Source organism: Hypanus sabinus, chromosome 14 (assembly GCF_030144855.1).
Source record: "Hypanus sabinus isolate sHypSab1 chromosome 14, sHypSab1.hap1, whole genome shotgun sequence".
NCBI lineage: Eukaryota > Metazoa > Chordata > Chondrichthyes > Myliobatiformes > Dasyatidae > Hypanus > Hypanus sabinus.
This window is the reverse complement of record NC_082719.1, coordinates 9,637,710-9,655,549: the sequence shown is the minus strand read 5'-3', so window position 1 is coordinate 9,655,549 and position 17,840 is coordinate 9,637,710. Positions and strand designations below refer to the sequence as shown.

At 38.1% G+C, this 17,840-nt stretch overlaps 1 protein-coding gene across 4 annotated transcripts in view; it reads left to right on the top strand.

Moving 5' to 3' along the window:
• Nucleotides 1-17,840, top strand: part of pde5ab (phosphodiesterase 5A, cGMP-specific, b) — a 124,927-nt gene that overhangs the window by 98,715 nt on the left and 8,372 nt on the right. For 3 of the 4 annotated variants that reach the window (XM_059988754.1, XM_059988755.1, XM_059988753.1), the window contains exons 15-20: nt 2,348-2,435; nt 3,244-3,344; nt 8,618-8,695; nt 10,419-10,482; nt 16,937-17,011; nt 17,171-17,254. In XM_059988754.1, coding sequence (XP_059844737.1) covers nt 2,348-2,435; nt 3,244-3,344; nt 8,618-8,695; nt 10,419-10,482; nt 16,937-17,011; nt 17,171-17,254 — 490 coding nt within the window. The remainder of the gene's footprint in view (nt 1-2,347; nt 2,436-3,243; nt 3,345-8,617; nt 8,696-10,418; nt 10,483-16,936; nt 17,012-17,170; nt 17,255-17,840) is intronic. The other variant, XM_059988756.1, reaches the window with a different exon arrangement.

Sequence of the window (17,840 nt, the reverse complement as noted above, 5' to 3'; positions counted from 1 at the left end):
CCCCCACCCCCACCCAAGCTGCTCATCTTTGGTGTGTGGGAGGAAATCAGAGCACCCGAGGAAAGCCACTCAGTCACAGAGAGAACACACGAAGTTCACACAGACAGTACTGGAGTTTCAGACTGAACTGGGGTCACCGTGCTGTGGAGCAATAGCTCTGGTAGCTGCACTGATTCCCTGTGTATTGACACTTCTGCATGTCCTTGTCCGATCAAAATCCAACCTTCGTGTTATTCCCTGAGGTTGTTTCAGGGAGAAAAACAGTATGGTTCTTGAAATAAAGCCGAAAGTGAAAATATTGGACATCAGAACAGAGCTAACATTTCAAGTTGCAGCTTTCATGTAGATCTGGAGCTAGACATTTACGAAGATCATGAAGAAACGAAGGTCCAAGAACATTGCCATTCTTAATGGTGGCAGAGCCTAGCATGTGAGTGTTAGAGGAAATGCATCTGCAGCCATGTTCAGCTAGAAATGTTGAATAGATGATCCATTGCATCTGCCTCCCAAAATGCATGCTATCACATAAGCCAGTCTCTAGCAAATTGGATTTATTCCACATGCTACCAAGAAACAGTAGCCTTGGATACAACAAACTTAATGGAGCCAGATAATAGCCCAGATGTAGCACTGAAAGTCTGTGCTGAAGAATTAACTGAGCTTCTAGCCAAATTTCTTGGCAACAGTTATAGCATTGGTATATTTCCTCCATTGTGGAAAGTGGCCCAGTCATGCCCCATTCACAAAAAAAGGCGGGCAAATCCAATGTGGCCAATTACCACTCAGTCGGTTGTCAATAATGCCATCAAGTGGCATATATTCACCTACTGCCTACTTATTGATGCCCAAGTTGGGCTTTCTCCAGATGGTTTGAGTTCAGAGATCATTCTAGCTTTGAACTGAATATCTGAACTCTAAAGTTGAGGTGAGAGTGACAGTCCTTGGTAAGAAGGAAGTCTTTGGCCAAATGTGGATTCAAAGCACCATATTACTACTATCACTGGAAAAATCTGCAGTGGTTAGTCATCCGTCACACAATGGAATCTTGGAGTTTGATCTTCTGAGCCAACAACATTGCTTTAGAATTTCCTCAGGGCAGTGTTCTAACCCCAACCATCTTCAGCTTAATGGCTTTCTTTCCATTAAAAAGGTCAGAAGATGGGATAGTTGCTGATGAGTTCATATTGTTCGTTTCCATTTGCTACACCTCACCATGCGCACATGCTGCAAGTTGTAGACAACATGGTCTGAGGAGTTTGCTCTGCAGCAATGACAAGCAGTAACCACCTCCAACAAAAGAGAATCTTATCACTAAGCATCAGCACTCAGTGACCTTACCATTGCATCATCAGTATCCCGCTCAACAACATTAATGTATCCAGTAACTTCCCAAAGGCCTTTCCTATTAGCTACAAGGTACATGTAAGAAGTGTGATAAAAATCTTCCCACTTGCCTGGGTCAGTGTGGCACCAACAACATTGAACAAAATATTCAATGCCATCCAGGATGAAACATCTTCCATTACTGATACCCATCAACCACTCCAAACACTCATTCCCTCCATTACTGGCATGTACTGGTTATGTGCGTGCCATGTACAAAATGCACTGCATGGTTTAATCAGTCAGTTTGACACCACCTTCCACAGGCAATTGGGGATGGACAATAATGTTGGCCTTGCTACTAGCCTCCAGGTTCTGGGCAAAAATTTAAAAAATGCAAAAGGAATGGAGATTGAACAGAGGAGAATAGCTACATTAACCTACAAGGGGAGATGTGATAGAGGTTTACAAGAATATGAGAGATATGGAAAGAGTGGACAGAGAGTATCTGTTTCCCAGGGTCGAAATGTCTAATACCAGAGGGCATGCATTGAAGATGAGAGGGGGAAGGTTCAATGGGGTCGTGAGGGGTAAGTTTTCTACTGAGAGTCACAGATGCCTTGAATGTGCTGCCAGCTATGGTGGTAGGAGGCAAATACATTAGATGTTTGGTTAGGCACGTGGATGTAAGGAAGATGGAGAGATATGGACATGGCGTAGTTAGGAGGAATTAGTGTATGGGTGGTTTTGATTTGCTTTGTAGCTGGTTGTTCCTGTGCTGTACTGTCCTACATTCTAATGCATTCTTGAATTCACTATTAAGCACTGGAAGGCTGTGCTGTGCCTGAACAAAAGATGAGCTGCTGGCCTTCAAGTTTAGTAATCAATATTTGTTTCTTAGAGAAGTAAAAGCTACATCAACTGTGAATTATCATTTGCAGAAGGAACCCAGTTTAAAGCATTATTTTGGTAGTTTAGTGAAACAAATAATATGAAAATCCTCTACTTGATTGATGCTGTGTAGGAGTGAACACCCTCTGGCTCAGCTCTACTGTCATTCCATGATGGAACATCATCATTTTGACCAGTGCGTCATGATACTCAACACTCCAGTAAGTGACTGACTTATTATTTTTGTGTTTCATATTCATGAGTACAGCTGATACTCCTAATAATACAAAGGCTAGAGCTTTATTTTCAGCAGCTATCCATTATCTCTCTGTAACTATTGCAGCATTGCTGGGAGATTTTGTTACATCTATTTTAGCATAACATATTGCAAACATTAGAGTCCAGGAGGTGAAGGTAGAGTTAAAAATCATCTTGATTCTATCTATCATGACTCAGTGCCTGGCAGTCATTAAATTCAGAAGCATGAGCATGCTAATCAAATCTGTTTTGTTTGACGATGAGCTGGCAATCTCATACTTCATCCCAAATCATCTAACAATCTTGAGCTGCTAATCATCCAAGTCGGAATTTGGAACCTACTTGTAATGTTTTCTCGCTGGCCACAAACAGAAAATAAATGGCTTTTGTTGACAAAGATGCTAAAGGAGCAAACACATTTGCCAGCATAATTGAGCATTAATTGGGTTAAATTATTGGTATTAATGGCATATATGATGCACTCTGCATCTACTGTGAAGTTAATCAAAGGCTGTTATGGTTGGTCTTTAATCAGTGACTAGATTTTCAGAACTCTTGATTTCTTCAGAAAACAAAAATAAAATCTGAAAAATAGAGTTAACATTTCAGGTTATTTTTCTTGCATTGTCATCTGAAAGGATAACTCTATTTCCCCCTACCCACATGCTGCTTGACCTGCTGAATATTTCCAGTTTTTTATGTTTTTATTTCAGCTTTACAGTATCTATAAAATCTTGATTATGATTTGAATAATGTTCTTGCTGCCTCCAGGGAAACCAAATTCTGAGCAGCCTTTCTCTAGATGAATATAAAGCCACACTGAAAATGGTTGAACAGGCAATTCTAGCCACTGACCTGGCAGTCTACATGAAGTAAGTATTGAGAAAATGATTGCCTATGGGGAGTGGTCAGGGTAAGTTGGGTTAGCCATGATCTTATTGAATGGCAGAGCAGCCTCAAAGGAGGAATCGTCCTTTCCTGTCCCCCTATCCAGTGGTGTGAAGTAGTTCAGTTAGAAGAGCAGCAAGGAGTAGTCAGAAGCCTAATCACACATTTTTAAGCTGAAATTCTGAATTACAAAACACAAACATTGACCTTGTGTTTTAGATAAGAGATAAAAAGAAATAGAATGTACTCTATGTTAGGTAATGGTAATAAATTCGCACACAGGGCAGTATGGAATTGGGAGCAAAAGAGTTGAATGATTTTGGGTAATCTGAGACTCTAGACAAATTCCTGGCAAAGAAAACATAGATCAGTGTAATGAAGATATTTTAGGATTCATTCCTTGTTCTTTTGATTCAGCAGTAAGGTGTACGCGCGAACAAAAAAGAGGCACTGTACACGTGTTAAAGGTTGTAAGAAGTTACTTTATTTGAGTTCTATAAAGAATCTTCAACACATGACTCATCCAGGCCGCTGTCCCACATGCTTCAAATCAGCGTGATTATCCCTTTACCAAAGAACTCTACACCTTCAGAACTAAGCAATTACTGCTTGACACCAGTCATCATGAGGTATTTTGAATGACTGGTAATAGTACACATCAAAAAGTCCATTCCTGCCACATTGGCCACTCACCAATAGACTTATCGAAAGAACTGCTCTACCATAGTCGCCATATCATCTGTCATGCACCTGGCACTGATGTACCTAGAAAATAAGAACACTTATGTCAGAATGCTGTTTCTGTATTTCACTTCAAGTCTCGCAGACCTTGATGAACAAACTCCTACTCCTTGGTCTAAATACACTACTTTCCAACTTAGTGTTGAACTTCTATTGAACAGGTAGTCAGGATGCATAGCCGCTCCTCCCTCCCCATCATCCTCAACACGGTGCCTCCCAGGGCTGTGTACTGAGCCTATTGCTGTTCTCTCTGCTCACACACGACTGTACGGCCAAACACCCGAGTAATCACCATCGTCAGGTTCGCCAATCCCACAACAGTGGTGAGGCTCTTCACCAACAATGATGAGGGGGCCTACAGAGAAAAAATCAAGACAAACGAGATGGTTATTCACTTCAGAAGAACTCGCACCCCTCTTTACATCAGCGGCATAGCAGTGGAAACTGAGAGCAGTTGCAATCTAATGTGAGTGCACATCTCACAACAACCTCTCATGGTCCCAGAACATTTCCTGCACACTCAGGAAAGCTCACCAATACCTCCACTGTTAGAGGAGGCTAAAGAGAGCTGGACTGTGCACTACTCACTCCATTCTTCAGAGAGTATCCTATATCACTGCATGCTACAAAACTGTACTGCAGAGGACAGAAACAGGTATCAAAGCTGCCCAGTGCATTGCCAGCATCAGCTTAACCACCCTGGAGGACAGACATACAGAAATATGCTGGAAAAGTGCCAGTAACACCCTCCCTGCTCATTGATTGTTTTTCCCACTTCCATCAACATGCATGCATGGGCTGCCAGACTCAAAATCATTTACTCTCCCTAAGCAGTAAGAATGATCAACACCTCATCGATAAACCAACCCCTCCGCATTTTCAACTACCACTATTTTATCACTTTTTGTTCGTCTTATGTACAAACAATATAGATATATGGTACCATAAAACTATATAAGCTACCTTATGTATTTACAGTGCCCTGAAAAGGTATTCAGCCCCTACAATTAGTTTCACATTTTACTGTCTCATTTTCTAAATCTAAAATATATTGAAGGAGGATTTTTTCAGCTAATTGTGCATCATACAAACATAGAAAACCTACAGCACAATACAGGCCCTTCGGCCCACAAAGCTGTGCCGAACATCCTTAACTTAGAAATTACCCGGGGTTACCTATAGCCCTCTATTTTTCTGAGCTCCATGTACCTATCCAGGAGTCTCTTAAGTCTATCCACCCTATCGTATCCGCCTCCACCACTGTCGCCGGCAGCCCATTCCACACACACACCACTCTCTGCGTAAAAAATTCCTCTGTACCTACTTCTAAGCCCCATAAAACTGTGCCCTCTCGTGCTAGCCATTTCAGCCTTAGGAAAAAGCCTCTGACTATCCACACGATCAATGCCTCTCATCATCTTATACACCTCTATCAGGTCACCTCTCATCCTCCGTTGCTCCAAGACAAAATGGCCGAGTTCACTCAACCTCTTCTCATAAGGCATGCTCCCCATTCCAGGCAACATCCTTGTAAATCTCCTCTGCACCCTTTCTATGATTTCCACATACTTCCTATAGTGAGGCGACCAGAACTGAGCACAATACTCCAAGTGGGGTCTGACCAGGGTCCTACATAGCTGCAACAATACCTCTTGGCTCCCAAACTCAATCCCACAATTGATGAAGGCCAATGTAACATATGCTTTCTTAACCAGAGTCAACCTGCATAGCAATTTTGAGTGTCCTATGCACTCGGACCCCAAAATCCCTCTGATCCTCCACAGTGCCAAGAGTCTTACCATTAATACTATATTCTATCATCATATTTGATATGCACTAGATCTACTGCTCTACCTTCTTCAATGTGTTTAGTCACAACCTCAAAAAATTCAATCCAGCTGATAATGCATGACTTGCCTTTGAAGAAGCCAATCTGACTGTTCCCAATTATATTATGCCTCTCCAAATGTTCATAAATCCTGCCTCTCAGGATTTTCTCCATCAACTTACTAACCACTGAAGTAAGATTCACTGGTCTATAATTTCCTGGGCTATCTCTACTCCCTTTTTTGAATAATGGAACAATATCTGCAATGCTCCAATCCTCTGGAACCTCTCCTGTCCCCAAAGATCACATCGCCAGAGGCTCAGCACTCTTCTCCCTTGCCTCCCACAGAAGCTTGCGGTACACCTCGGTACACCTCGTTCGGTCCTGGTGACTCATCCAGCTTGATGCTTTCCAAAAGCTCAAGTTTTTCAGGCTACTGTTAGTCATCCCTACAATCGCCAAGATCCTTTTCCATAGTGAATACTGAAGGAAAGTACTCATTAAGTACCTCTGCTATCTCCTCCGGTTCCATACACACTTTGCCACTGTCACACTTGATTGGTCCTATTTTCTGACGTCTTATCCTCTTGCTCTTCACATACTTTTAGAATGCCTTGGGGTTTCCTTTAATCCTGTCTGCCAACGCCTTCTCATGGCTCCTTCTGGCTCTCCCTTCTTAAGTTCCTTCCTGCTAGCCTTATAATCTTCTAGATCTCTATCACTACTTAGTTTTTTTGAACTTTTTGAAAGCTCTTCTTCTTGACTAGATTTACAACAGCCTTTGTACATCACAGTTCCTGTACCCTACCATCCTTTGCCTGTCTCATTGGAACATACCTATGTAGAACTCCACACAAATATCCTGTAAACATCTGCTACATTTCTTTCGTACATTTCCCTAAGAACATCTGTTCCCAATTTATGCTTCAAAGTTATGCGGCAAAGTATTTCCCTTTACTCCAATTAAACACTTTACTAACTTGTCTGTTCCATCCGTCTCCAGTGCTATGGTAAAGTGATAGAATTGTAATCACAATCTCGAAAATGCTCTCCCACTGAGAGATCCTACACCTGACCAGGTTCATTTCCTGATGCCAGATCAAGTACAGCCTCTCCTCTTGTAGGCTTATCTACATATTGTGTCAAGAAACGTTCTTGAACACACCTAACAAACTCCACCCCTCACTCTAGGGAGATGCCAATCAATATTTGGGAAATTAAAATCTCCCACCACAACAAGCCTGTTATTTTTACATCTTTCCAGAATCTGCCTCCCTATCTGCTCCTCGATGTCCCAGTTACTATTGGGTGATCTATAAAAAACACCCAGTAGAGTTATTGATCCCTTCCTGTTCCTGACTTCCACCCACAGAAACTCCGTAGACAATCCCTCCATGTCTTCCTCCTTTTCTGCAGCCGTGACACTATCTCTGATCAGCAGTGCCACACCCCACCTCTTTTGCCTCCCTCTCTGTCCTTTCTGAAACATCTAAAGCCTGGCACTCAGAAGTAATGATTCCTGCCCCTGAGCCATCCAAGTCTCATGTCAAATCAAAAGAAACATTCCAAAACCTGTCAACAATTCACTTAAAAAATAAAAAACAAAATTGTGATGCTGACAGAGTATTCATCCCCTTTGTAATCACTACACTAACCTTCCTCTGGTGCAATATAGAGCATTATCTTCCCAACTCACCCAATTTGTTGATGTAGAAAATTGAATGATCACCTGAATAAATACCTCCTCTCTCTGTAACGTCCAGCAGTATGGTAGATTTTCAACAGACCAAATCAAAATGTAGACAAAAGAGCATACAAAACAAGACAGGGAAATGATAATAGAGAAGCACAAATCTGGGGAAGGGTACAACACCTTCTCAAAGGCACTGAACAGAGACAACAAATCTGTAGGGAGGTAAATATTCACCAATATCTAATCTCAAATATGTGTATCCATGCACATCTCCAGGCAATAGACTAATAATCACATTGTTCTCAATGCATTGTGTCTACCAGCTTCCTTGTACTTTCTCAAAACATTTTCACATCCCAGACCAACATAATTTTGTTTTACAAACTTCCATTTTGTGTTTTGCATTTTAGCATATACTAAGGAGGAATCAAATTTAACTCTTTCCTTACAATCAGACACTGGAATTGTTGAAAAATTTCAATCATCACTGGAAAACACAAGAAGCCCATATGGATATGATGTGGAGACGGGAGAAGGTTGTTTCCCTGATGAATTGAAAGGAGGAGTTTAGTTCTCAATTGAGTATTAAAGATAGTACAAAGATTGCATTTCGACACACTCAACCCATGCAGAGATGCCTAGATTTAGAATTTTTCATAGAAGCCAACTAAATGATTTTATGCATACCTGTAGACTTGAGGAAATTCCATTTCATCTGTAACTTGACATCTGCCAATTAATGGTGTTCAGAGTTGAAGGTTATGGACAGAGGTCTAGACATGATCATGGCCAACATTTGAAATGAAGATGATTTTTCTAAGCTTCTTTTTTGGTCTTTTCAGTCTAGTTGTACTCGGAAAGAGATCCTCCCTTTATAGACCCTATTTGTGTAATACTCCAGGAATGTGCTGCCTGTCCTCCAGATGCCAAGATTATTGAATCACAGGGAAAGAGACAATTTGTATAGAATCTAATGCAGATAAAATTATTTTTAGGAGAAGAGAAGAATTTTTTGATCTGGTGAAAACTGATCAATTTAACTGGGAAGATAAAAGTCATAAAGAGCTATTAATGTAAGTAGTAATCAATGCATCAGAATGTTGTGTCAAAATTATAATATTTAATTGTGCCAAAATGTTGCCAGATTTGATAAAGAAAATAGAGTAAAGGGAAGACAATGCTATTGTTAGACAATCAGATTGTTTAAGATCAGTCGAAGTTTGCTTCCGTACATAACACAGACTGCAGGCCAGATGAAGTAGGTTAAAGATGTCAGACTGATATTTCCAATGAAAGAAACACTGGGAAAGGTAATAAATTAGAAAAAAATACTAGTAAGATCCAGTAAAAAAAAGGACAAAATCAAGAGATAACAAAATAGACATTGAGACTGAGCGTTAATGCGACAATATCTGAAGCAGTTTAACACAAAGTGTCATGTAATATGCTTCTCAAGTAAGAATACCCTGTAAATGATAAAATATTGAAAAAGGGGAAGTGATAGTGGTAGGTGCTCTGTAGAAAAGTCCAAGTAATTGATTTATTGGTAAGTAAATCATGTATACGTCATCTTGAGGAGAAATAGAATCATAATTTCACGTACTTCTGCCAGGTTGATGCACCAACGCTCCAGAGAATACAATCCAAGTTTGTCCAAGCTCTCCTTTTTGCTAATAACACCCCCCCCCAATTCAGGCAACGTCCTAGTGAACCTCTTTTAAAACCCTCTTCAAAGTCTCCACTTCTTTCCTGTAATGCAGTGATCTGAACTGCACACATTCTTCACTAACATATTTTAAAGTATTGCCTGACAGACTAGTATGAGGGATTTATTTATTTATTTACCTGTCTGTTTAGCTCAACAGTGCAGAGTAGGCCCTTCCAGCCCTTTGAGCCATGCCGGCAACCCTCGACAAACCCAATTAAACCAATCAGCTCACGGGACAGTTTACAATGACCAATCTACCTACCTGGAATGCCTTTAGACTGTGGGTAGAAACTGGAGGACCAGAGAAAGCCCACATTCCACGGTGGGGGTGGTGGTGTGGTACAGATACTCCTTACCCATTGTTGTCTAAATGACTGCAAAATCACCGTTGAAATTCTTAATTAACATATACTTTATTTCAAGAGGAATAGAATATAAAATCAAGGAGATAATACTGAGCATTTTTAAGACTCTAATACGGCTGTACTTGGAGTATTGTCATCAGTTTTGTGCCCCATATCTCAGAAAGGACGTGTTATTGGTGAGTGTCCAGAGGAGGTTCTCGAGGATGATTCCAGGAATGAAGGGGTTAACATATGAGGAGTGTTTGACAGCTTTGGACCTGTACTCACTGGAATTTAGAAGAATGTTGGGGGGTCCTCATTGAAATCTACCGAATGTTGAAGACTAGATAGGGTGAATGTGGAGAGCATATTTGGGGGGGGGGGGGTTATCCAGAACTAGAGGGCACAGCCTCAAAATTGAGGGGCGACCTTTTAGAACAGAGTTAAGGAGAATTTTTTTTTAGCGAGAGAGTAGTGAAACTGGAATGCTCTGTCACAGACTGTGGTAGAGGCCAGATCCGTGGGTATATTTAAAACGGAAGTTGATTGTTTCCTGATCAGTCTGGGCATCAAGGATTATGGTGAGAAGGCAGGTGTATGAGGTTGAGTGGGATCTGGGATCAGCCATGATAGAATAGCAGAGCAGACTTGATGGATTGAATGGCCTAATTCTGCTCATATGTCTTATGGTCTTATATAGTGTATTTAATGAAATTTTATACTTAATTTCACTAATGTTAACAGGGCGATGTTGATGACAGCGTGTGATGTGTCTGCAATAACCAAACCTTGGCCTGTTCAACAAAAGGTAATTTTGATAGTATTTGTGTATATTCCTATAAAAATGTCTGAGAGAGTGTAACACTAATATTGTTTTGGGAAACTTGGTTTATAGATATAAAAGGCCAGATTATGCCATCAGTTTAACAGGAAGGTTAGTGATCTCCCTGTCATTTATTTATAAGCAGTACAGCTATTTCAAGGGCAAATGAAATTAAGATTTGATATATACCGGGCAGGGGACTGTTGGTGATCAGCAAGGTAAAGGCCTCAGGACCAGGCTATCCAATTCAACTTAGGGAGGGCCGATGCCTCTGATGTTCCCCTAATGCAGGTGCTCAACTGCAGAATTTTCTTTTGTAATAGATTTATGTCTTTTTACTTTACTGATAGGTGATAATAAATGTGATTCTGATTTGGAAAATCCTGTAGTTACTGATTGAGTTCCATGAACTCAATAGCTCTCATCAAGTCTAAGCACATTTAACAATGTGAAAAGCATTAATTACCGGCAATCAGCTGCACTGACAAATAGTAATAGCAAATACTGAGTCTCCGTCATTATGGAATTAATAAAACACAGGAAAGTAGAACACAGTACAGGCTTATTCTAATCTTTTACCCTCCTCTGATCCTTCCCTTCTACATAACCCTCCATTTTTCTATCATCCAGGTGCCTATTATCTAAGAGTTTTCTAATTGTCCCTAATATATCTGCCTCCACCACCACCCTTGACCTGACATTCCACACAGCTACCACATTTGTGCAAAGAAGTTTACTCTGACATTGCCCCTATATTTTCCTCCAATCACTTTAAAAGTATGCCCCTTATATTAGCTAATTCCACTCTGGAAAAAACTCATGCTGATTATTCCTAATCAGACTGTGTATCTCTAACTGCTCGTAAATCCTGTCTCCAAGAGTCTTCTTCAATAGTTTCCCTGCCACTGAAGTCAGACTCATTGGGCAATAATTCCCAGGATCTTCCCTACTCTCTTTTGAAACATCTAAACCCCTTGAACATCCAGCAGCTATTCCTGCCCTTGTGACAGCCAAGTCTCTGTATTGGCCACAATATTGTAGTTCCATACACTGACCAGTGCTCTAAGTTCATCACCGTTGTTCCTTATCCACCTTGCATTAAAGTAGGGTTCACCAACCCTAGATGTGTGGCAGAGTATTAGTTCATTGAATGGAGTTAAGTAGAGATGGCGTTTGGTGCCCTTGCATTAGTGACTAAATTTTCAAAGGCTTATTTAATATATTTAGTATCAGAGAAGAAAAGTTTGAATCATGTTGGGCCCAGAACTTATTGGGGTGTAGCAGAGTATGAAGATGGACTGCTCTGAAAGAGGGGGTCAGAGGGCAAAGTGCAAACATGGCAGGAGGTGGAACTGGAGTCTGGCACAGGATCAGGAGAGGGCAATGGGTGGAGGGCTTGGGCGGAGGAACATGGTGGGGGTAGGGAGCGGAGAAGAGAGGTTGAGGGGTTTGGGGTGGTATATGGATTGAGGTGATATAGGAGATCTGGTGGGGGCAGTTGGATTGTGGCTGCCATCTTGAAATGGGGGTAAGGTTAGTGTTAGATTATGCGCTTGCCGCTTGGCTTTTCTTCGAAGGGTGGGGGGAGGGGGTGGGGATCTTTTTTCACGCTTTTGCGTTTTTTTTCTGCTTTTAGTTTATGGGCCAACTTTAAATTATTAATATTGTTGAGGTGTCATGTTCTCCGGTTGCTCCTGAATCTATTTTCCTTTTTCCTAAATTATGGGTTATGTGTCTTTTTAACCTATTATGATACACACAACTAATATTGGCATGATGGATAAATCTATTAATTTTATCTCTTGGAATACTAATGGTTTAAATCATCCGATTAAACATAAAAAAATATTTAAGGTATTCCATAGATTGAACGCTAATATTATTTTTGCACAGGAAACCCATATTAGGAGGGAGGTCAACAATTTCATTCGAATTGTACCGCTAAAATTAGGGGTGTGTCTATTTTTATAGACCCCTCAATTTTGTTACACATCACGAAATTATTTCTGATCCACAGGGCAGATTTTTGTTGATAACTGGTTCACTTTTCAATCGGAAAGTGGTTCTAGTTAATATTTATGCTCCAAATTTTGACTGCCCTGAATTTTTTAAACGTTTATTTACTTCCCTTCCTAATCTGAATGAATATATGTTGATAATGGGTGGAGATATTAATTGTTGTTTGAATCCTTTGATGGATAGATCTAAACCTATTCGAACTCTTCCGAATAGATCAGCCTTACTTATTAATTCTTTTATGGTTGATTCGGGAATTACAGAAATATGGCGGTTTTTGAACCCTAAAGATAAAGAATTTTCATTTTTTTCACATGTATATCATAGTTATTCTAGAATTGATTACTTTCTTATTGATCATCGGTTATTAACGGATGTTATTGACTGTAAATATGATTCTATTACTATTTCGGATCATGCACCTTTGAAGTTATCTATTAAGATTCTGGACTTTTCCAATAATGTTAGATCTTGGAGACTTAATGCTACTCTGCTTCAAGACCCAGAATTTGTCACCTATATAAAGCAGCAAATTGATTTGTTTTTCTCAACAAACTATACTGAAGAAATTGACAGAGGAATACTTTGGGACTCTTTCAAGGCTTTTATCCGTGGACAAATTATTTCGTATTCCGCTGGTAAAAGGAAACAAAGATATTTAGATATTGCTTTATTAGTGGATAAAATTAAGGAAATTGATAAGATTTATTCCGTGACTCCTACCATAGAACTTTATAAGAAGAGAGTTGAGCTTCAAATGGAACATAGCTTATTATTATCTTCTTCAATTGAAAATCAATTAATTAGGACCAGAGCTCAATTCTATATTCACAGTGATCAAACTGGTAAACTGTTAGCTAATCAATTAAAAGCTATTTCGACCAAGCGTCAAATTATTAAAATTCGTAAACAAGACGGTAATTTAACTACTGATCATAAAGAAATCAATAATACTTTTCAAGATTTTTATAAATCTTTATATCAATCAGAATTTGATGGTGACCTGTCCATGATGGATAATTTTTTTAACAATTTGAATATTCCTAAACTGATTGGTGAAGATCGTAGCTTGTTTGATGCTCCTATCTCTATGGCCGAAATAGGAGAGGCTATCTCATCAATGAATTCAGGGAAAGCTCCTGACCCTGATGGTTATATTGTAGAATTTTTCAAAACTTTTTCTTCTTTGCTTTCCCCTTGGTTATGTGAAATCTTTAACGATGCATTTGCTAAGAAGAGATTACCTCAATCTTTTTATGAAGCTACTATCTCTCTAATTCTTAAAAAAGATAAAGATCCTACTTTATGTACATCTTATCACCCTATATCATTATTAAATGTAGATTCTAAGATTCTTACAAAAATTTCAGCCACTAGATTAGAAAAGGTACTACCACAGATTATTTCAGAAGATCAAACTGGTTTCATTAAGAATCGGTATTCTTTTTTTAATGTTAGAAAATTGATTAATATAATTCATACTTCATCACCCACAGTCCCAGAATGTGTTATCTCATTAGATGCTGAAAAAGCCTTTGATAGAGTTGAATGGACATATTTATTTAATGCATTGAGAAATTTTAATTTTAGTCCTAATTTTATATCATGGATTAAACAAATATACTATAAACCTGTTGCTTCTGTTCTTACAAATAATTATAGATCCTCCTTTTTTCAATTATCTCGTGGTACGAGACAAGGTTGTCCTTTAAGTCCTTTATTATTTAATATTGCATTAGAACCTTTAGCCATTGCTATTCGTGAATCTCCTAATATTTTTGGTATTACCCGTAATGAGAAATCATATAAATTATCACTTTATGCTGATGATTTGCTGTTATATATTTCTGATCTTGATAGATCTATTCCCACTATTTTATCCTTGTTGGCTCAATTTGGTAGTTTTTCTGGTTATAAATTAAACTTAGATAAGAGTGAATTATTCCCTTTAAACGCGCAAACTTTATTGAATGACAGGATTCCATTTAAAGTTGTTACTGATAATTTTATCTATTTAGGTATAAAAATTACCAAGAAATATAAAGATTTATTTAGACTGAATTTTTTACCTATGCTTCTTCAAATACATCTTACTACAAAATGGTCTCCCTTATTCCTATCATTAGTTGGTCAGATTAATGCTATTAAAATGATGATTTTACCGAAATTTTTATATTTATTTCAAGCCTTACCAATTTTTATTCCTAAGTCCTTTTTTGACAACATTGATTCAAAAATTTCCTCATCTGTGTGGCAAAATAAAAACCCCAGGTTAAGTAAAAGGCAATTACAAAAATCTAAAAAAGATGGTGGTTTAGCTTTACCTAACTTTAGATCTTATTATTGGGCGAATAATATTCGTAACCTAACGTATTGGAAATTAGATTTGGACTCATTATTGTGTCCGCAGTGGGTAAATTTGGAATGCAATGAGATAAAGGGATATTCTTTATTCTCTGTTCTTGGTTCTTCTCTTCCTGCTGATTTAGTTAAATTCAATAAACAGATATCTAATCCTGTTATTAAACACACATTACGAATTTGGTTTCAATTTCGGAATTTTTTTTACTCTGAAAAACTTTGTTCTTGATAGCCCTATTTTATTTAATTTCTTCTTTAAACCTTCCTTGACAGATCAAGCCTTTAGCATATGGAAAAGGAAAGGTATAAAATGTTTTCGTGACCTTTTTTTTGAAGGTACTTTGATGTCTTTTGACCAACTTTCCAATAAATTTAAATTACCTAAATCTAATTTCTTCAGATATTTACAAATCAGAAATTTTTTACATAAAGTTTTACCATCTTTTCCCAACTCAACTTCAACGGATTTCTCAGATTTGATTTTTACCTTAAATCCTTGTCAGCAGGGATTAGTTGCTTTTATTTACAACATGATTATGAAGATACAACCAGAGATGTCTGATAGAATTAAACAACAATGGGAAAAAGAACTTCGATACAATATACCAACAGATAAATGGGAAAAAAATTTACAAATGGTTAATTCTTCTTCTATATGTGCTAAACATGCTTTAATACAATTTAAAATTGTACATAGAGCTTATATGTCTAAAGATAAACTTGCTCGATTTTATTCTTATATTAACCCTCAATGTGACAGATGTCATTCAGAAGTGGCTTCACTGACCCACATGTTTTGGTCATGTCCCACTTTACATAACTATTGGAAGGACATATTCGTTACCATTTCCTCAATTTGGAACATCGATTTACAGCCTAACTTTATTACTGCAATCTTTGGTATACCAAATGAGGATGGTAATCAGTTTTCTCCTTCAATCAGATGAATGATTGCTTTTGTAACATTAATGGCCAGAAGGTCTATATTACAAAATTGGAAAGAAGTAAACCCTCCTACCACGTCTCAGTGGCTTTTTCAAACTATTTCTTATCTGAGTTTGGAAAAAATTAGAAGCACTATTTTTGACTCGTCAATTAAATTTGAAGAAACTTGGGGACCGTTCATTCGACATTTTCATATGAATTAATTTGGCCTTTCCCAGACCTTCTCTCTGTTTATTCTTGTTCAGGTATGGAGTTCCGGAGTTCTTTGACACTATCATATACTTATAAACTGTTATCATTGCCCATGTTAGTTTTAGTTTAGTGTTTGTTTCATATATATATTTTCTTTCACACATCTTTAATTTTTTTTTCTTTTTCTTTTGATGATTATTTTTGTTTTTTTTCATATATAATTATATAGACTCAATTGATTAATGTATTTTTTTTGTTGATGTTTAATAGGATATTATTATCCTATTATCAATGTAATCTTAAGTCTATTGTATTCATAACCTATTCATTATTATGTTATTTTTTTAATATTTATATGAAACTCAATAAAAAGATTGAAAAAGAAAGAAAAGAAGGTTGGGCAGTCAGAAACATACAACTAATGTTTCAGGTCCAGGATCATTTGTCAATTCTGCCTGAGCTTCAGAGTGTTTCAAACTTCCAGTGCTGTGATTTTTTTTAAAAAAATTCATTAACACTTGATAGTTTGACTCTTACTTTCTCTGCAGGTGTACCTTACTTTCCATCTATTCCCAAATCATGTTTTCTTTTTAGTTCACTTCTTCTTCAACATCATTAAATCATACAGCTATATAAATAAAATGTTTTATCCTCTTTCATAACTGGGTAGCTTTTGTAGCTAAAGGTCATCAATTGAGCTTGACATTCCTAATCCTGCCCTAGTTATCTTTGAGCCAATCTTTGAAATAAAAGCAGTCCTAGCCAATTCAACAACCCTTGTGATATATGCTAGCTATAAATATTTGTGGCAATGTGTTGCATTAGCTTATGATGGGTTAATCCGCCTTATGAATACAGCTACATCATGCTCTTGGTATTCCAAAGCCAATCACCGTTACAGGTTATGTTACACTGTGTTTTACAGACAGCTGAGCTTGTAGCAACAGAGTTTTTTCAACAAGGCGACAAAGAAAGGGAAGAGTTAAACATCGAACCCATTGTATGTATCAAATTCAAATAATTTCTATAAATATAAAACAAGATATACTTTTAAAACCTCAAATTTCTGCTGCTATGCTATTTTGAAATACAAATTTGCTTCTATGTAAGGAACAAAAATAAATAATGATTGTGATGTTTTTAAAATTTCCAATTGAAGGATTTAATGAATAGAGAAAAACGTGATCAGATCCCTAGCATGCAGGTTGGATTCATCGATGCAATCTGTATTGAACTATATGAGGTAACTTTTCCCTTTATTTCATATTCTTTATTAAAAGCATTTTCCTGCAGTTATATTACAAAGTGTTTTTTCCCTTATCTTTCTGTAAATTCACCACTACTTATTGCTAAACCTTGCAAATAATTAAGTTCTAACTCCAGCAAAATCAGTGCACAGTGGGTGATGTGGGGATGGTTTGGTGGTGAAAGACGTTGCCATCTAGAGCATTGGCTATTTACACCTGAACTAATTAGCTTCTACCCTTTTAGAGCAAAGCTATTTGCAGACAAACTCAAAATACTCATGTGCAGTTTGTAGAATTCTGGATGTTGTTGGATTTCTGTGTGTTATTTTCTGGACCACTGCCAGTGAGTGAGTAGGCCAGTGAAGGAATGGAATGAGAAGAGGTGGAGGACCAAGCTTGCTCCCAGTTAGGCTTTACAATGCCTCCCGAGATGGTGATGTGCCTCTCATGTGAGATGTGGCAGTCTTGGGGGAGCTCCCCTCTCCCGCACATCTGCCAGAAGTGCATGTGGCTGGCGATATGGAAGACCATGTAAGGAATCTAGAGCAGTAGCTGGATGACCTTCGACTCATAAGGGAGAAT